The 20,394-nt window shown below is 47.8% G+C and overlaps 1 protein-coding gene and 1 pseudogene across 5 annotated transcripts in view; one reads left to right on the forward strand and one right to left on the reverse strand.

The window, feature by feature from the left end:
* EARS2 (glutamyl-tRNA synthetase 2, mitochondrial) overlaps positions 1 to 20,365 on the reverse strand; it is a 34,729-nt gene extending 14,364 nt beyond the window's left edge. For 4 of the 5 annotated variants that reach the window (XR_747407.2, XM_030924742.1, XM_010358216.2 and 1 more), the window contains exons 1-3: positions 20,202 to 20,365; positions 16,298 to 16,453; positions 7,467 to 7,656 (exon numbers count right to left, since the gene is read on the reverse strand). Coding sequence is in view for 4 of the 5 variants with exons in the window: in XM_030924742.1 (XP_030780602.1) it covers positions 7,467 to 7,656; positions 16,298 to 16,453; positions 20,202 to 20,340 (485 nt within the window). In the remaining variant the exon portion in view is untranslated. The remainder of the gene's footprint in view (positions 1 to 7,466; positions 7,657 to 16,297; positions 16,454 to 20,201) is intronic. The other variant, XM_030924743.1, reaches the window with a different exon arrangement.
* LOC115895215 lies at positions 239 to 1,433 on the forward strand (annotated as a pseudogene).
* Positions 20,366 to 20,394: the final 29 nt, after the last annotated feature.

The following is a 20,394-nucleotide window of genomic DNA, read 5'->3' on the forward strand; positions in this document are numbered from 1 at the left end:
CTCGGCTCACCACAACCTCTGCCTCCCGGGTTCAAGCAATTCTCCTGTCTCAGCCTCAGCACTCTGTACTCAGTACTCAGTACTCTGTCTCAGAGTAGCTAGGATTACAGGTGCTTGTGACCACGCCCAGCTAAGTTTTGTATTTTTAGTAGAAACGAGTTTCACCATGTTGGTAAGGCTGGTCTCGAACTCCTGACCTTGTGAACTGCCTGCCTTGGCCTCCCAAAATGCTGGGATTACAGGCGTGAGCCACTGTAACCAGCCAAAAAAGTTGTTTTTAAAAATGAGTCAGTTGCACATGAGTGAACAGGAGGGTGTTCAGCTGCAGGAGTAGGGCAGTGCAATGTCTAAATCAAAGGAATTTGCTTCTTCAAGCTCTTCTGGCAGCAATTCTGACAGTGAGGTTGACAAAAAGTTAAAGAAGAAAAAGTAAGTTGCTTCAGAAAAACTTGTAATGGAACAAAAGACTGGCAAAACTCCGGGAGCTCTGTCATCTTCCAAACAGAGCAGCGGCAGCAGAAATAATGCTTCTTTTCTTTTTTAAATTTCATATAGAGATGGCGTTTCACCATGTTGCCCAGGCTGGTCTCGAACTCCTAGTCTCAAGTGATCCACCCTCCTCGGTCTCCCAAAGTGCTGCGATTAGATTACAGGCCACTGTGCCCGGCTGATAACATGTTTCAGATTGGGAAAATGAAGTACCTTAGTGTTTGGGAAGTTAAAGGGGAAGTGCTAATTGATGATATTAGAGATTATTGGATGGATCTCGAAGGTTAAATAAAACCAAGAAGAAAAGGTATTTCTTTAAAGCCAGAGCAATGGGGTCAGCTGAAGAAACATTCATTCATTCATTCATTCATTCATTCATTCATTCATTCATTCATTCATTGAGACAGCAGACAAGGTTTCACTCCCGTTGATCAGGCTTGAATGTAGCAGTGCAATCATGGCTCACTGCAGTCTTGACTTCCTGGGTTCAGGTGATTCTCCCATCTCAGCCTCCCGAGCAGCTGGGACTACAGGTATGCACAACTATACCCAGCTAATTTTTTGTATTTTTAATAGAGACAGGGTTTATTTCTTTTATTTTTCTTTCTTTTTTTTTTTTGAGTCAGGGTCTCACTCTGTCACCCAGGCTGGGGTACAGTAGTGTGATCACAGCTCACTGCAGCCTAGACCTTCCCAATGGTAAAGTGATTCTCTCCACCTCAGCCTCCCATGTAGCTGGGACTACAGGCATGTATCACCATGCCTGACTAATTTTTGTATTTTTTTTAATAGAAACGGGGGCTCACCATGTTGCAATGGCTGAGTTTGAACTCCTGGGCTCAAGCAATCCACCCGCCTTGGCCTCCCAAAGTGCTGAGCCACCGCGCCTACCTGGAACAGATATTCTACAGCGATACATTGATGATGCAGTAAGGAAACTATAAAGTTGGCCGGGCGCAGTGGCTCAAGCCTGTAATCCCAGCACTTTGGGAGGCCGAGACGGGTGGATCACAAGGTCAGGAGATGGAGACTATCCTGGCTAACATGGTGAAACCCCGTCTCTACTAAAAAAAATACAAAAAACTAGCCGGGTGAGGGGGCAGGTGCCTGTAGTCCCAGCTACTCGGGAGGCTGAGGCAGGAGAATGGCGTAAACCCGGGAGGCGGAGCTTGCAGTGAGCTGAGATCCGGCCACTGCACTCCAGCCTGGGTGACAGAGCAAGACTCCGTCTCAAAAAAAAAAAAAAGAAAACTATAAAGTCCGAGCCATATAAAACCTATACTGTCCTAGTTGGGTTTTTTTTAATTTGTTTTTGAGATGGAGTCTCATTCCGTCACCCAGGCTGGAGTGCAGCAGCGTGATCTTGGCTCACTGTAGCCTCTGCCTCCCAGGCTCCCAAGTAGCTGAGATTACAGGTGCACCCCACCATGCCAGGCTAATTTCAGTAGAGATGGGGTTTCACCATGTTGGCCAGGCTGGTCTCGAACTCCTGACCTCAGGTGATCTGCCTACCTCAGCCTCCCTAAGTGCTGGAATTACAGGCATGAGCCACTGTGCCTGGCTTCTAGTTGTTTTAGTCTGTCTTTTTACATTGACTTTTGTTTTCTAAATGCTGTTCTCCAAGCTGTCATGTTTGGATTACAGAACAACCTGTAAGATGAATACTTGTTTTAAATGTGCATTATTAAATATGTTCTGTCCAAGTGCAGTGGCTCACTCCTGTAATCCCAGCATTTTGGGAGGACAAGGGGCAGGAGAACTGCTTGAGTCCAGGAGTTCAAAACCAGCCTGGGTAATGAGACCTTGTCTCTACTAGAAATTAAAAAAAAAAGAAAAAAAAGAATTAGCCGGGCATGGTGGGTAATGTGTGGTTCCACCTACTTGGGAGGCTGAAGCAGGAGGATCGCTTGAGCCCAGGAAGTCAAGGCTGTGGTGAGTCACGATTGCATTGCTCCAGCCTGGGTGACAGAGCAAGACCCTGTCTGAAAACAAAAGTTTTCAGGGACGCTGTCAACTTTATTAAGGAGGATTGCTTTGTACCTACCACGTAGTGTAAAATAAAATCAAGTAATACAGTCTCAACAGTTGTGGCCCCCTCCTTTTTTTTTTTTTTTTTTTTTTGAGACAGGGTCTCATTCTGTCTCCCAGGCTGGAGTGCCGTGGTACAATCTGAGCTCATGGCAACCTCCATCTCCCTGGTTCAGGTGATTCTCCTGCCTCAGTCTCCTGAGTAGCTGAGATTACGGGCACACACCACCACACCCAGCTAATTTTTGTACTTTAATATAGATAGGGTTTCACCATGTTGCCCAGGCTGGAGTTGTGGTCTTTTTTTGATCCTAAGAGCTGGTACTGTTTAAGGCCCAAAGTAATAGTTTTTACAGATCTTTTAGCTTCAACTAAGCTTTTATAATAAAAAGGATTTGTATTGCACTGAGTTTTCACAAACTTTTGGTTTGTGAAATCCATACTGGATCTGTTCTTTTCCAACCAAATGTCTAGGCTTATTTGATTTTTCCACCCCAGTGATATTTCACTCTTTTTATTAAATATTAGCAGATATACTTTGATAACCAACACAGCTTGTATGAACACTGAGCAAGTGTCCATCATTATTACCTTACTGTTTAGTCTGCAAAAAATAACTTAGATGAGCTGTCTGATTTGCTTTCGCTTATTAAACACGTTCACCATGAGATGATGTGTATAACATCAGATACCGTTAAACTAGACTAGGATTTAATACAAATCCTGAAAGCTTAAAATAAATAAATAAATAAATACATGGCTGCATGGATTCCACAACAGGGCATGACTATAATTTTAAAAAAAAAGTAATAATCTGTTGGCCAGGCATGGTGGCTCATGCCTATAATCCCAGCACTTTGGGAAGCTGAAGTGGGAAAATCGCTTAAGTTTCATACCAGCCTGGGCAAAATAGGGCAATTCCATCTCTACAAAAATTTAAAAACTAGCTGTGTGCCAGCCAGGCATGATGGCTCACACCTATAATCCCAGCACTTTGGGAGGCTGAGGTGGGTGGATCTCCTGTACTCAGGAGTTTGAGACCAGCCTAGGCAACACGGAAGACCCTGCCTCTACCAAAAAAACAAAACAAAACAAAATTGCCAGGCATGGCAGCACACACCTGTGGTTCCAGCTGTTTGGGAGGCTGAGATGGGAGGACTGCTTGAGCCCAGGAGGCAGAGGTTGCCTTGAGCCGAGATCACATCGCTGCACTCCAATCTGAGGGACAGAGTGAGACCCCATCTCAAAACAAAACAAAAAAAACAAAACACTAACTGTGAGTGTTGGTATGTGGCTGTGGTCACAGATACTTGTGAGGCTGAGGTTGTAGGATTGCTTGAACCCAGGAGATTCAAGGCTGCAATGAGCTGTGATCATGCTGCTGTACTCCAGCCTGGGTCACAGAATGAGATGGGGAAAAAAAAATCTTCTGTCAATAGACAAATAGATTGTTTATAATAAAAAGGCAATGTCACCGTAAACATCATGACCTTGGCCAAATAGCTGAGCCCTTGATCAAATAGTTTACTGGCACTGCAATGTAAATGTGATGATGCTATTGTGGATGGGAGTATAAACAAGTAAAGGGCCAGCCACTTGGCGGTATCCATCAAAGCTACAACTCGACCCAGGAATTCCACCTCTAGGAAGGTATTCAGCAAACACACTGCACAAGTGCAAAATGACATATGTCAACATTAGTCATCACAGCTCTCTTCTTTCATAACCAAATATTAGAAATAACATAAAGGTTTGGGCCGGATGCGGTGGCTCATGCCTGTAATCCTAGCACTTTGGGAGGCTGAGGCAGGTCAACTGCCTGAGCTCAAGAGTTAGAGACCAGCCTGGGGAACACGGTGAAACCCTGTCTCTACTAAATACAAAAGAAAATTAAATTAGCCAAGTGTGGCGGCGTGCACCTCTAGTCCCAGCTCCCCGGGAGGCTGAGACAGGAGAATTGCTTAAATCCAGGAGGTGGAGGTTGCAGTGAGCCAAGATCACACCACTGCACTCCAGCCTGGGCAACAGAGCAAGAATCCTTCTCCAAAAAAAAAAATAATAACATAAATATTTGTTAAGGCCGGGCGTGGTAGCTCATGCCTGTAATCCCAGCACTTTGGGAGGCCACCTGAAGATCACTTGGGCAGATCACTTGAGGTCAGGAGTTTGAGACCAGCCTGACCACCATGGTAAAACCTCGTCTCTACTAAAAAAATACAAAAATTAGCCGGGTGTAGTGGCGGGCGCCTGTAATCCCAGCTACTTGGGAAACTGAGGCCAGAGAATCACTTGAAACCGGGAGACGGAGATTGAAGTGAGCCAAGATCGCGCCATTGCACTCCAGCCTGGGGAACAGAGCAAGGGAAAGGGAAAGGGCAGGGGGAGGGGGAGGGGGAGGGGGAGGGGAAAGAAATGAAATGAAATAAAATAAATTAAAAATAAAGGTTAAGATGAAACTGATTAAGTAAATGAAGTTATATCCATAAATGGAATATTATACATTATTATGGACTGATATCTGATCCTCAAGATAGTAAGTGGACATGGTAAATTGCCCCACATAGCACATACATAGTACATTGTACCCCACATAGCACATACATAGTACATGTGCATAGTACATGCTACCATGTGAATAAGGAAAAAGAGAAAATATAGGACCTTATCAGTATATGCACTGAATGTCTCTGGAGGAGACATAAGAAAATTTTAACATTGGTTGTCTCTGCAGAACTGAGTGGCCAGAGTCAAGACTGGAAGAGAGTTCTTTCAATATATGTCTTTGTGGACCTTTTTTTTTTTTTTTGAGACAGCTTCCCTCTGTCACCCAGGCTGCAGTACAATGGCACAATCTCAGCTCACTGCAACCTCCACCTTCTGGGTTCATGCGATTCTAGTACCTCAACCTCCAAGGTAGCTAGGATTACAGGCGTGCACCACAAAGCTCAGCTAATTTTTTTCTGAGACGGAGTCTCGTTCTGTCACCTACACTAGAGTGCAATGGCACGATCTCGGCTCACTGCAACCTTCAGTTCCCAGGTTCAAGCTATTCTCCTGCCTCAGCCTCCCAAGTAGCTAGGATTACAGGCACCTGCCATCATGCCCAGCTAATTTTTGTATTTTTGTAGAGATGGGGTTTCACCATATTGGCCAGGCTGGTCTTGAACTCCTGACCTCAGGTGATCTGCCCACCTCGGCCTGCCAACATACTGGGATTACAGGCATGAGCCATCACTCCAGGCCTAATTTTTGTATTTTTAGTAGAGATGGGGTTTTACCACGCTGGCCAGGCTGGTCTCGAACTCCTGACCTCAAATGATCTGCCTGCCTCCGCCTCCCAAAGTGCTGGGATTACAGGCGTGAGCCACCACACCCAGCCCTCTGTGGACCTTTCGTTTTTCTTTTCTTTTTTTTGCGGGGACAGAGACTTGCTCTGTCGCCCAGGCTGGAGTGTCGTGGTGCAATGTCAGCTCACTGCAACCTCCACCTGGGTTCAAATGATTCTCCTGCCTCAGCCTCTCGAGCAGCTAGGACTACAGGCACACCACCAAGCCCAGCTAATTTTTGTATTTTTAGTAGAGATGGGGTTTCATCACATTGGCCAGGCTGGTTCTGAACTCCTGACCTCGTGATCCACTCACCTCAGCCTCCCAAAGTGCTGGGATTACAGGCGTGAGCCACCATGTCCGCCCTGTGGACCTTTTAAATATAGAACATTTTGCCCATTCAAAATAACAAGTAATTAAAATTACTTTACACATTACTTTCTGAGACCCAATGTGTCAGGCAGCTTCTAACATGGCCCCCAGTCATTCTCGCCTTCTGGTGTTTCTGTCCTTGTATAGTCCCCTCCCCTTGTGTGTGGGCTGGGCCTAGTGACTTCTGTCTAATGAACAAAAATAATGCCAAGTATGTCTAATCTGAAATGCTCCAATGGTCCAGGTACAGTAGCTCATGCCTGCAATCCCAGCACTTTGGGAGGCTGAGGTGGGAAGACTGCTTGAGTTCAGGAGTTTGGGAACAGCCTGGGCAATATGACAAAATCCCATCTCTATTAAAAACACAAAAATGAGCCAGTTGTGGTGGCATGCGCCTGTAGTCCCAGCTACACAGGAGGCTAAGGCAGAATTGCTTGAAGCTGGGAGGCAGAGGTTGCAGTGAGCCAAGATGGCACCACTGCACTCCAGCCTGGGCAACAGAGTGAGACTCTGTCTCAAAAAAAAAAAAAAGCCACAACTGATCTGACATTTGAAACCTTTTGAGTGCTGACATGATGCCATAAGTGGAAAATTCAACACCCAAACACATGTGACAGGCTACAGTCAAAATATTGCATAAAATCACCTTCAGCCTATGTGTATAAGGCGTACATGAAACATAAATGAATCTCATGTTTAGACTTGGGTCCCATCCCCAAGGTATCTCATTATATCTATGTAGATATTTCAATATGCAAAAAATCCAAAATCCAAAACACTTCTGGTTCCAAGCATTCCAGATAAGGAATACACAGCCTGTAAAGTGGTGAGAAGTCGCTTCCACAACTAGGTGGACTCCAGCTTGTACCTGCTCACTCTCTCCTTGGCTGGCTTTGAGGAATGCTGGCTGCCATGCTGTGAGCTGCCCTATGGAGAGGCCCACATGGCAAACAACTGATGTCTCCAGGCAACAGCTAGCGAGGACCTGAGGCTGGCCAATAGCCTTGTGAGAGGAGATGGAAGTAGATCCTCCCCAAGCTAAGCCTTAAGAAAACTCCAGGACTGGCTAGGACCTGTAGTTGCTAGTGGCTTTGAGAATCCCTGAGCCAAAGGAACTGGTGAGGCCACACTCAGATGCCTGACCCAAAGAAACTGAGAGATAATACACATTTAGGGAAATTTCTTATGCAGCACCAGGTAACAAACACACCCAATGTCAGTGAGGCAAACGCAACAAGCTGGGGTTCTTACCGGGGCATCTGGCGATTCCGCAAGGCCTCCTTCTTCAGGAGGTCCAGCCGCTGGGGTGAGCAGAAACAGGGATAAGCAGCTCCGGTCTTCAGCAGCGCCTCTGTGGCCTGGGCATACAGTTCCAATCGCTGAGATTGCTGATAGGGCCCAGCAGGACCACCCCGGCGGGGGCTCTCATCAGGGGGGATACCTGGAACACAGGCCATAATGACAGCTAAGGTGCACACAGCACTTGTTCCCAGGCATTGCTCTAAGTGCTTTATGCATATATTAAAGCTTTAATCCTTATAACAATCCATAAGGTTGGCATTAGTACAATGTCCCCCCCTGTCACTTTTCTATTTGAGGCAGAGTTTCGCTCTTGTTGCCCAGGCAAGAGTGCAGTGGCGTGATCTCAGCTCACAGCAACCTCCGCCTCCTGGGTTCAAGCAATTCTCCTGCCTCAGCCTCCTGAGTAGCTGGGATTACAGGCATGTGCCACCATGCCTGGCTAATTTTTGTATTTTTAATAGAGACGGGGTTTCTCCATGTTGGTCAGGCTGGTCTTGAACTCCTGACCTCAGGTGCCGCCCACCTCGGCCTCCTAAAGTGCTGGGATTACAGGTGAGCCACCGCTCCTGGCCCTACCCCCCGCCGACCTCCCTTCTTTTTTGAGGCAGAGTCTCGCTCTGTTGCCCAGATTGGAGTGCAGTAGTGCAATCTTGGCTCACAGGAACCTCCACCTCCCAAGTTCAAGCAATTCTCCTGCCTTAGCCTCCAGAATAGCTGGGATTACAAGCATGTGCCACCTCACCCAGCTAATTTTTGTATTTTTAGCAGAGACAGGGTTTCACCACATTGGCCAGGCTGGTCTTGAACTCCCGACCTCAGGTGATCCACCCACCTCGGCCTCTCAAAGTGCTCGGATTATAGGTGTGAGCCACTGCACCCGGCCCAATGTCCCTTTTGGAGATGAAAAGTTAAAACACAGAGAGGTAAAGCACTCAAAGTTGCATGGGCTCGTGGACTAAGGAGCAAACAGAGATGTACGGGCTCCGATGTACGGGCTCCGAAGTCCACACCCCCAACTGTATGTCCTCTCAATCCATTCCTTCCCTGGAGAGGGAGAAACAAGCCCAGGCCTGGGAACAGCTGACTTAGGAGAAAAAAATCGTGGTTCAGAGAACAGCCCATCAGGCCCTGGTTGGACTCCTGGTTCTGCCACTTAGTAGCTGTGACAGGGGATCCCGAGGTGCTACCAATGTGTGAGTACCAGGATGCTGAGTGCCAAAAAAGACACTTTTGGCTGGGCACGGTGGTTCACGCCTGTAATCCCATCACTTTGGGAGGCCGAGGTGGGCGGATCACAAGGTCAGGAGATCGAGACCATCCTGGCTAACACGGTGAAACCCCGTCTCTAATAAAAATACAAAAAATTAGCCAGGCGTGGTGGCGGGCGTCTGTAGTCCCAGCTACTTGGGAGGCTAAGGCAGGAGAATGGCGTGAACCCGGGAGGTGGAGCTTGCAGTGAGCCGAGATTGTACCACTGCACTCCAGCCTGGGCGACAGAGCGAGACTCCGTCTCACAGGAAAAAAAAAAAAAAAGACACTTTTCCCTGAAGCCTCAAACCCACCCTAGCAGGTAGGTGTGGTTATTTCCCCATTCTGTAAGGTGGACACTGAGGCACAGAGGTGCTTTGTCACCTGGCCGAGTAGAAGAGGCACGATCAGCTTCAAACCCAGACTAATGGGCACCGGAGCCAACACTCTTAACCACTCATCACACTGCTGTTTGTGGCACTTAGCCTTTCTTTTTCTAAGAGATGGGGTCACACTCTATCACACAGCTGAAGTGCAGTGGTATGATCATAGCACACTGTAGCCTTGAACTACCAGGCTCAAGCCACCCTCCTGCCTCAGCCTCCCGAGTAGCTAGGACTACAGGTGCACATTACCACATCTGGCTAATTTTTTAGTAGAAAGCGAGTCTTGCTGTGTCACTCAGGCTAGGGTGCAGTAGTGCAATCCTAGCTCACTACAGTCTCCAATTTCTAGGCTCGAGTGATCCTGCCACCTCAGCCTCTTGAGTAGCTGGGATTATAGGCATATGCCACCATGCCCAGCTAGACTTAGTCTTTCTAAGCCTCAGTTTCCTGTTTTGAAAAGTGGAGCTAGCAGCCTGTGCAGAGGGAACTGTGAGAATGTGTCAGAGCTTACAAGTGCTTAGCCCAGTGGTGTATATTTAGGACAGTTTCAATATATGCTATAGATTAAATATGATCTACTGTAAGCCAAACTCCCAATCCAAAGTCCAATTCCTTCTGGAATTTACGTAGGATAAATTTCATTATGAATGCTTTCAGGAGAGGGCACAGGGACACGAGAACTGGAAGATGGTGTTTCTGCCCTCAAAGAGCTTTCAAATGAATTGGGAAAATAAGGACATTGTTCACCCTGCTACCCTCAATGCTAACACAAACTGAGCTGAGTGCGCCTGGGTTCAAATGTACCAGACAGCTCAGACACCATTGGGAAAGTCATCCTTCTGGGCTCTGGGTACTCATTTGTTAAAGAAGGAAATAAGTAGTAACTTTCTCATGAGGATCATCATGAGACTAGAACACGACGATGTAAGTAAAGTACTCATCATGTGGCCTGTGCTCAGTGCTCTCTATGCTTTGGTATTTTTTTATTTGAGACAGGGTCTCACTCTGTTGCTCAGACTGGAGTGTAGTGGCATGATCTCAGCTCATTGAAGCCTCAACCTTTCAGGCTCACACGATCCTCCCACCTCAGCCTCCCAAGTAGCTGACACTACAGATACATGCCACCAGGCCTGCCTAACTTTTTTTAAGTTTTCTATAGAGACAAGGTCTGCCTATGTTGCCCAGGCTGGTCTCAAACTCCTGGGCTCAAGTGATCCTCCTGCCTCAGCGTCCCAGTGCTGGGATTACAGGCATGAGCCACGGCACCCAGCCAGCTGTTGATTATCATGTTACTTGGCTCCCTCCCACGGGACCTCCATTTCTTCATTTGTCAGAAAGGACGGCAGAATCGGGTAAATTTGGGGGGGTCCCTTCTTGATCTAATGCTAAACCAGTCTCTTTAATGTGGTATCTTGGAATGCCCCAGAGTTTAAGAGGGACTCCCCTAGGAGAACGGAAAACATGTTAATTTAAAAACTGGCAAGCAAATGTTCATAGAGTTTTAATCGACAGCCAAAAACCAGAGGTAACCAAAATGTTCATTCACTAGTGATGAATAAACAAAATGTGGTATATCCATACAATGAATATTATTTGGCTACAAAAAGCAACGAAGTACTTATAGACCACAGATGAGCTTATGGTAAGCGAAGGAAGCCAGTCACAGAAGGACAAATGTTGTATGATCTCATTCACATGAAATGTCCAGAAGATGCAAATCCATGAAGGCAGAAGGAGAATGGTAGTTGGAAGGTAGAAAGAGATTGATAGTTGCCAGGCAGTAGGAGAGGGTAGAATGGAGAGCGACTGCTAATAAGGAAGAGTTTCTTTTAGGGGTGATGGAAACGTTCTGGAATTAGTGGTGATGGTCGCACAACACAGTGAATACACTGAAAACCACTGAATTGTACACTTTGATATGATAAATTTCATATTATGGGAATTATATGTCATTTTTTTTTCTTCCCCCAAGACAGAGTCTAGCTCTGTCACCCAGGCTGGAGTGCAGTGGCAATCTCGGCTCACTGCAACCTCCAACACCCAGTACAAGCAATTCTCCTGCCTCAGCCTCCCGAGTAGCTGGGATTACAAGCATGCGCCACTAACCACGCCCAACTAGTTTTTGTATTTTTATTAGAGACGGGTTTCACCATGTTGGCCAGGCTGGTCTTGAACTCCTGACCTTGTGATCCACCTGCTCTGGCCTCCCAAAGTGCTGGGAGAGCCACCCCAGGTGAGAGCCAGTCAAGAGCCACTGCGCCTGGCTTGTATGTCAATTTTTTTTTTTTTTTTTGAGACAGAGTCTCACTCTGTCACCCAGGCTGGAGTGCAGTGGCCAGATCTCAGCTCACTGCAAGCTCCGCCTCCCGGGTTTACGCCATTCTCCTGCCTCAGCCTCCTGAGTAGCTGGGACTACAGGCACCCGCCACCTCGCCCAGCTAGTTTTTTAGTAGAGACCGGGTTTCACCAGGTTAGCCAGGATGGTCTCGATCTCCTGACCTCGTGATCTGCCCGTCTCGGCCTCCCAAAGTGCTGGGATTACAGGCTTGGTATGTCAGTTCTTTAAAAAGGCCGGGCATGCTGGGTCATGCCTGTAATCCCAGGACTTTGGGAGGCCGAGGTAGGTGGCTCATTTGAACTCAGGAGTTCGAAACCAGCCTGGGTAACACGGTGAAACACCACCTCTAAAAATAATAATAATAATAGCCGGGTGCGGTGGCTCACACCTGTAATCCCAGCACTTTGGGAGGCTGAGGCAGGTGGATCACGAGGTCAGGAGATCGAGACCATCCGGACCAATATGGTGAAACCCCGTCTCTATGAAAAATACAAAAACAAAATTAGCCGGGTGTGGTGGTGGGTGCCTGTAGTCCTAGCTACTCAGGAGGCTGAGGCGGGAGAATGGCGTGAACCCTGGAGGTGGAGCTTGCAGTGAGCCGAGATGGCGCCACTGCACTCCAGCCGGGGCGACAGAGCAACTCCATCTCAATCAATCAATCAATCAATAAAATGAAAAACATAAGAAAAGAAAGAATGACTCCCAAAGCAAGGTGCTCTAGAAGTCAGCCACCACGGGGTGCCTGAATACCTGTCCTCTGCCTCAACAAAATACCAGGGTGGGCGACAAGGTCTGGGTTGCAAGCCTCATTCTCACAATGATGCTGCCACAGGAGTTCCAGGAGGGTGGGGCCCGGCACCATCAGCGCTGTTCATCACTGTATCCCTCATGCCTGGCATGGTACCTGATCAGTAGCAGATCCTCCGTGAAAGTGAAGCCTTCATCTCGCTCTGTGAAGCACCAGGTCATTTGGCTCCTGGAAAGCCTTCTTTTTTTTTTTTTTTGAGACAGCGTCTCACTCTGTTGCCTCAGGCTGGAGTGTAATGGCATGACTGACAGGAGACAGACAAATTCCTATGCAGTCACGGACAATCCCTGGTGAAATCTGACCTCTAAGCCAAAGACAGCTCAAAGCCTGAAAACCAAACTGTCAGTTCAGGATACAGTCCATGACTGGAGTGAGAACTTCTTTCTCTGTCTCACCCACTCTCTCTTGATTGGTTCCTTTTGGAGGATATGTCTTAACCAACTGAATGGTGCTTTTTCCAAGACCACTCACGGACCAATCAGCAGGCACTCCCCCATTCTAAGCCCATAAAAATGCCAGACTCAGCCTCACAGATGGCTACCACTTTCAGGGTCCACTCTTGCAGTGGAGAGCTTCCCTTAGGTCACTCAATAAAATTCTTCTCTCCCGTACTCATTCTACAGTACCTGCACACCTCTTCCTCTTGGTTGCTGGACAAGAACCCAAAACTCGCCAAGCTGCGGGTGATGGGAATAAAAGAGCTGTAACACGCTCCCACTCACTGGACTACGGGAGAAAGAGAGCTGTAACACACTCCCGCTCACCGGACTAGGGAGACAGAGAGCTGTAACACGCTCCAGCTCACCGGACTATGGGAGAAAGAGAGCTGTAACACACTCCCGCTCAACGGACTAGGGGAGAAAGAGAGCTGTAACATGCTCCTGCTCACCAAGCTACAGGAGTGAAGAGCTGAGACAGTGCTGGGGGCTCGAACCTGGGGGCTCAGACCTCAGGACTCCCCAAACAAGAGCCGTAACACCCCTTGGAGCTCCACAACTGCTGGCATCTCCCAAGTTGTTGGGTGTCACCATTTTCCCCTCATCTAGATGCCGGCACCCAACAAAGAAGCCACTCGTGGCACACCCTGTCCAGCCATGGGCTGAGTGTGGGGCCACAGCAGGTGTGGGATCCAAGTGGGCATGAGCCAAGTGCAGCCTGCTGGGCCAAGTGGGCCCAGAAGGCCCAAGCGAGGCCCGACAGAGGTGACGGCAGCTGCAGAGATTTCTGGCTGGTAAAGTGGCACTGAAGGAATCCTGTAACATGATCACAGCTCACAACCTCAACTTCCCCAGGCTCAGGTGATGCTCCCACCTCAGCCTCCCAAGTAGCTGGGACTATAGGAGTACACCACTACCCCCAGATAATTTTTTAGAGAGACAAGGTCTTACTACGTGGCCCAGGTTGGTCCTGGACTCCTGGGTCCAAGTGATCCTCTCTCCTTGGTCTCCCAAAGTGCTGGGATTCCAGGCAGGAACCCCTGTGCCCGGCCTGGCAAGCCTTCTATCCTCACATCCCTGGTCATTCTGCTCACTATGGTTAGACCAAGCTGGTCTTTTTGATGCTCCTCAAATACATCCAGAACTTTCCTGCCGTGTGGCCTCTGCATTGGCTATTCTTTTGGCTTTGAACATTCTTCCCCCAGGTCACCACGGGGCTGGCTCCTCACTTCATGCAGGTCTCTGCTCCAGTGTCACCTCCTAAGAGGAGACCACGCTATCTACAAGAGCATCCCTCGCCCCAGTTTCTAAGCCTGTTACTCTTTTCTCCATACTGGTTATTATCATTTAATATCCTATGAAGAATAAATTAGGAGCCAGGAGTGATGGTTCATGACCGTGATGCCAGCACTTTGGGAGGCCGAGGCAGGAGAATTACTTGAGGTCAGGGGTTCAACAGCAGCCTGGGTAACATAGCGAGACCCCATCTCTACAAAAACATAAATTAATAAAATTAGCTGGGCGTGGTGGCACACGGCTATAGTTCCAGCTACCCAGGACGCTAAGGTGAGAGGATCCCTTGAGCTCAGGAATTTGAGATTACAGTGAGCTGTGTTTGAACCACTGCACTCTAGCCTGGGCAACAGAGCAAGACTTTGTTTAAAAAATTTAAAAAAAGAGAAATAATTAATCCACTTATCTGTCTTTCCCTTTGTCACTGAGCACAGGGTCTTTTTTTTTTTTTGGAGATGGAGTCTCGCTCTGTTGCCCAGGCTGGAGTACAGTGGCGCAATCTAGGCTCACTGCAAGCTCTGCCTCCTAGGTTCACGCCATTCTCCTGCCTCAGCCTCCGGAGTAGCTGGGACTACAGGTGCCTGCCACCACGCCTGGCTAGTTTTTTTATTTTTAGTAGAGACAGGGTTTCAGCATGTTAGCCAGGATGGTCTCAATCTCCTGACCTTATGATCCGCCTGCTTCGGCCTCCCAAAGTGCTGGGATTACAGGATTACAGGTGTGAGCCACTGCGTACGGACTTTTTTTTTTTTTTTTTTTTCAAGACAGTCTCACTCTGTTGCCCAGGCTGGAGTATGGTGGCGCGATCTCAGTTCACTGCAACCTCTGCCTCCTGGGTTCAAGCAATTCTTGTGTCTCAGCCTCCCAAGTAGCTGGAAATACAGGCACACGATACCATACCAGCTAATTTTTGTATTTTTAGTAGAGATGGGGTTTTTGCCATATTGGCCAGGCTGGTCTCGAACTCCTGACCTCAAGTGATCCACACGTCTTGGCTTCCCAAAGTGCTGGGATTACAGGCACGAGCCACCATACCTGGCCATGTGCAGGGTCTTTGTTAAACGTCTCTAGCACCTAGCATGGTCCCTTGATCACAGTATCTGATCTTGTATAGAATCCTTTATTCAACGGACCTTGACGGAACACCTGCTAAAGCCTTTTACAATAAAAGATATGAAATCATTTTGTACTCTTTAGGAATCCAGAGTCTAGTGAGTAATTTACCTGAGATTAGAACACACATCTCAAAACAGTCTTGGGATTTTTCTTTCTTTTTTTTTTTTTCAATCTCTAGACTAGCAGAGTCTTGGTATTTTTCCTTGGGAATCTCCCCTTTCCTAGTCACACCTGTCCATATAGGTAGACAATTGTCGACCCAGGAAAAGGAAACACACTCCTCTTTGTTCTCCCTAACCTTAGCTGTCCTCAGGATTAAACTTCCCACAAGATCAACTTCAGAAGCTGTACGTGTGGCTTATACAATGTGGTTAAAAAAAAAATCTGAGCCCAGATTTAATAAAGGTAAGTATTCATCCAGAAAAACTGTATTTCTGGCTCTTCTTGGAACTCAGAAGACTGGACAAGCTGGGCCAGCATTCCCGCATAGGTACAAGGAGCTGGAGCTCAGAGGCACTCCCTCCTCTGGATGAGACGTGGTTTCCACAGCTCAGCACTGGCCCAGCTCCTCCAATTCCCACTTGGCCTGTGCTTCCTGCCTGGCCCTTATAGGGAATGGACTTGAGATTCTGAGGTGAAAATAGGAATCTCAAAACAGCCTTGTCAGTGGCTCACACCTGTTATCCCAGCTCTTTGGGAGGCTGTAGCAGGAGGATTGCTTGAGCCCAGGAGTCTGAGAATAGCTTGGGCAACACAGTGAGATCTCATCTCTACAAAAAAATAAAAAACTAAAAATTAGCCAGGGGTGGTGGTGCGTGCCTGTAGTCCCATCTACTTGGGAGGCTAAGGTGGGAGGATCACTTGAGCCCAGGTCAAGGCTACAGTAAGCTATGATTGTGCCATGGAACTCTAGCCAACAGAATGAGACCCTGACGCTAAAAAATTAAAAAATAAAGAAACCAGTCTTGGAGCTGTGTTTCAGAGAGCTTCAGCATTTTTTTCAGGTGGCATCTGCTACCCCGGGCAGTACAAACACGGTTATTTCTCCAGGAACTCCTGATTTTCCACTCTGAGCTCCATGAGAAGACCCACAGGCTCCTTTTCCTGCTTCCTGTTCCTTCCCTGCAGAAAGATCCTTTCTCTGCCAGGCTCACCTGCCCACTCCAGCATATCCTCAATATTCTCCGCTGCCCCAGGCACAAAGCGAGTCTGATCTGTGTCCTCCAGCCTCAGGATGAAGCTTCCCTGGTACTTCTTAGCAAAGATGTAGTTGTACAGGGCAGTGCGGAGGCCACCCAGGTGCAAGAAGCCTGGAGAAGAGAACAGCTCAGATAAGACAGGGCAGATGAGCTAATAGGCCTCAGCAAGGAGCAAGTAAGCACTACTGTGACAGAACGTTGCAATAAATTTCAAAGACCAGCAGGACGCATTGGCTCACACCTGTAATCCTACCACTTTGGGAGGCCAAAGCCAGGGGGATCACTTGAGCCCAGGAGGTTTTTGTAGGTTTTTTAAGACAGAGTCTCGCTCTATCACCCAGGCTGGAGTGCAGTGGCACAATCTTGGCTCACTGCAACCTCTGCCTCTTGGGTTTAGGCAATTCTCATGCCCAGCCTCCCGAGTAGCTGGGACTACACGTACGTGCCACCACACCCAGCTAATGTTTGTATTTTTGGTAGAGACAGGCGTTCACCATGTTGGCCAGGCTGGTCTTGAACTCCTGACCTCAAGTGATCCCCCAGCCTTGGCCTCCCAAGTGCTGGGATCCACCAACTGCATCCACCACTCTATTTTGATATTTGTCTCAAGGTCAAGTTTTGCCTGAAAGAGAAGTGGGGTTATTCACTGAGGCCATATCATGTACATTTAACTTACAGAAATTCAGTGATGTGTGCTGGGAAAAAAATTAATTACAAACAAACTAGAAATTTAAAATACTGTACAATCGCACCGTGGGCCAGGTGCAGTGGTACAGTCATGGCTCACTGCAGCCTCAACCTCCCAGGCTCAATCAATCCTCCCACGTCAGCCTCCTGAGTAGCTGGAACTACAAGTGTACACCACCATGCCTGGCTAATATTTGTATTTTTTTTTGTAGAGGCAAGGTCTCACTATGTTGCCCAGGCTGGTCTCAAACTCCTGGGCTCAAGCAATCCTTCCACCTCAGCCTGCCAAAGTGCTGGGATTACCGGCATGAGCCGCCACACCTTGCCAAGATTTTCACCCTAATTGCTGGCTTTACACACTAACCAACAGTGGTGTTTGATTCCACTATATTTCTCTTCATCACTTTACACTCGTAAGATTTTCCTTTTTCATTATTCCTGTCTAAAAACTGAAAGTTAACACTTTTTACGGGTTGTCATTACCTCTTACCCTACCTTCTTTGGTCCAGCCCACAGCTCTAAGTCTCCACAACGAGCTCATCTACATTTACAGGTACAAGAGGCAGCAGAGGAGAGGAAAAGCTCTTCTGGGACCAGGCCGACCCTGCTTCAACACTGATGTGTGTAACCTTCAGATAGTTACTGCAAGGACACCAGAAAACCAGTGGTATTCAGCGGCACTAGGTCCCAAGAGTCCCCAAGACAAAAGAGGGACCCAGCTGCTAAAAACAAAGCCTCTTACATTAAGCATACGTGGAGTCAAATTCTGCATCCACCATTTATTAGTTGCTACCCCTTTGGAAGGAACTCAACTTTTATGAGCTTCTATTTCCTCAACTGTCAGAGGGATTAAGAGCAAAAAAATAAGAATTTTCCTCATTATAGGGTTGCTCAGAGGTCTAAATGCTGACCAAAGTAAACCATCAATTAATTTCAGCTACTGTAATGATCTGTGCCTGATAATTCTTTTATCTGTTTATAGTCAAAAGCCTTTCCCACATGGGCTTTTCCCGCAAATGAGCAAGAAAATAAAGAGGATGTTTATTAAGTGCTTTCTGGGTGCACTAGACCTTGCTAATTGGTTCAGCTGCATGAGCTTAACCCCATAAGACAGACACTATTAGCCCTGTTTTCACAAATAGTAAAACTGAGGCTCAGATTCATTAAATAATTTGCACATCTAGGCCAGGTGCGGTGGCTCACGCCTATAATCCCAGCACTTTCGGAGGCCGAGGCAGGTAGATCACTTGAGCTCAGGAGTTCGAGACCAGCCTGGACAACATGGCAAAACCCCATCTCTACAAGAAAACACAAAAATTAGCTGGGCGTAGTGGTCACACACTTGTAGTCCCAGCTACTCGGGAGGCTGAGGTGGGAGGATCACTTGAGCCCCAGAGGCTGAGGTTGCAGTGAGCCGAGATTGCACCACTGCACTCCAGCCTGGGCGACAGAGCCAGACCCTGTCCCCAAATAATAATAATAATAATTTGCACATCTAGTAAGTTACACATCTAACAAATGGCAAAGACAGAAATTTGTATCCAGGCAATCCCAGGCTTTGGCATTCTACATAAGTGCTCTTCAAAACAAAGTGTGCGATCCAGTGCAGGTCTGAAAACAGTTATCAGTTCACAATCATGTACAGAAACTGAGAGTAAAGGTTTAGAAACTTTTGTTGTTGCTCTTCTTTTGAGATGGAGTCTCACTCTGTCACGCAGGCTGGAGTGTAGTGGCACGATCACGGCTCACTGCAACCTCTGCCTCCTGGGTTCAAACGATTCTCGTGCGTCAGCCTTCTGAGTAGCTGGGATTACAGGCCTGGGCCACATGCCCAGCTAATTCTTGTATTTTAGTAGAGACAAGGTTTTGCCATGTGGACCAGGCTGCAGAAACTTACACAGCAACCTGACAGCATGATTTTACCTCTGCTAACCCCAATAAAAAGAGATGGGTTTGTATTTTGGATGTTTTCAAAATTTTATTTTTCTGGTCATTAATTTATATTAATTTTGTGGAAATACTGACACAATTGATTGGAAATTTAAAACCAGCACTTCTACCACAGATGGTTTGAAAGGCACTGCTCTACGCTATACTGACCGCCAGAAAGATCCTATCATGTACAGCTGGGATTTTGCCACAAAGATCCTTGTATGTTCATCCCGGCATTTGGGATGAGAGGCACACTCAGTGTAGAGAAGGTAGAAGGTAGCCTTACTGGTGGGAACCAGAAGGCCCTGACAAGATCTCTAACTGGCTATAAAATGAGCCTCTGTCACCCTCTAGCTTGCTAAGATCCCAACAACACTAGCACAGTGCCTTGGTACCTGCGATTTCCTCTACCCAGAAGATTCCTTCTTTTTTGTTTCTGAGACAGAGTTTCGCTCTTGTTGCCCAGGCTGGAGTGCAATGGCGAGATCTTGGCTCACTGCAACCTCCATCTCCCAAGTTCAAGTGATTCTCCTGCCTCAGCCTCCCAAGTAGCTGGGATTACAGGCATGCGCCACCATGCCCGGATAGTTTTGTACTTTCAGTAGAGACGGGGTTTCACCATGTTGGTCAGACTGGTCTCAAGTGACTCACTTGATCTCAAGTGATCCACCCACCTCGGCCTCCCAAAGGGCTGGGATTACAGGCTTGAGCCACCCCACCCGGCTTCGCTCCTTCTTGTCATTTGGATCTCAGCTCAAATGTTACCTGCTCAGTAAAGCCTTCTGGAGCGCCCTTCTTAACTCCCAGTCTCCTATCCTGTTTCACTTCCCGCATGGCACATGTGACTCTAAAATTACATTTATTTTTATAGGTGTCTGCAGCAGCCACTAGAGTGCAGACCCCTACCCCTAGAGAGCAGGGCCTCTACCTTTCTCAATGATCACTGTATCCCAGTGTCTACAACACCTGGCACACAGTTTGTCATCCAATACACGTGTACGAAATGCATGAAAGACGGAAAGAGATGGGATGGCACAAAAAACACAAAGAAATTCCTGGCAATTTGAAATATTTCTGTTCCTGCACCTTAGTTTCCGCCTCTGTAGAACGGGCCAGCGCTGCCTTAACCCTCCTCCGCCCGCCCCCTTGACACCACCGGAAAGGATTCTTTCGGGAACATTCGGGGGGCGGAGACGAGACAGGGGGCCTCGGCCTGTAGTGTCACGTCCGCCAAGGTTACCTGTGGGGCTGGGAGCGAACCGCACTCGCACCGCAACCCCGGGACCAGTGCCCAGGCTGGCCTCGCGCCGTCCTACCGGGCGGCCAGAGGCCGCCGAGGGCCTCCCGCGCTGCAACAGTATCCTCAGGAGCGCCGCCATGTGGGATGGAATCGCACACGTGGGCTTCTCCTGCGTCACTTCCGGGGACTGCTT

This window comes from Rhinopithecus roxellana, chromosome 20 (genome assembly GCF_007565055.1).
Source record: "Rhinopithecus roxellana isolate Shanxi Qingling chromosome 20, ASM756505v1, whole genome shotgun sequence".
Classification (NCBI taxonomy): domain Eukaryota; kingdom Metazoa; phylum Chordata; class Mammalia; order Primates; family Cercopithecidae; genus Rhinopithecus; species Rhinopithecus roxellana.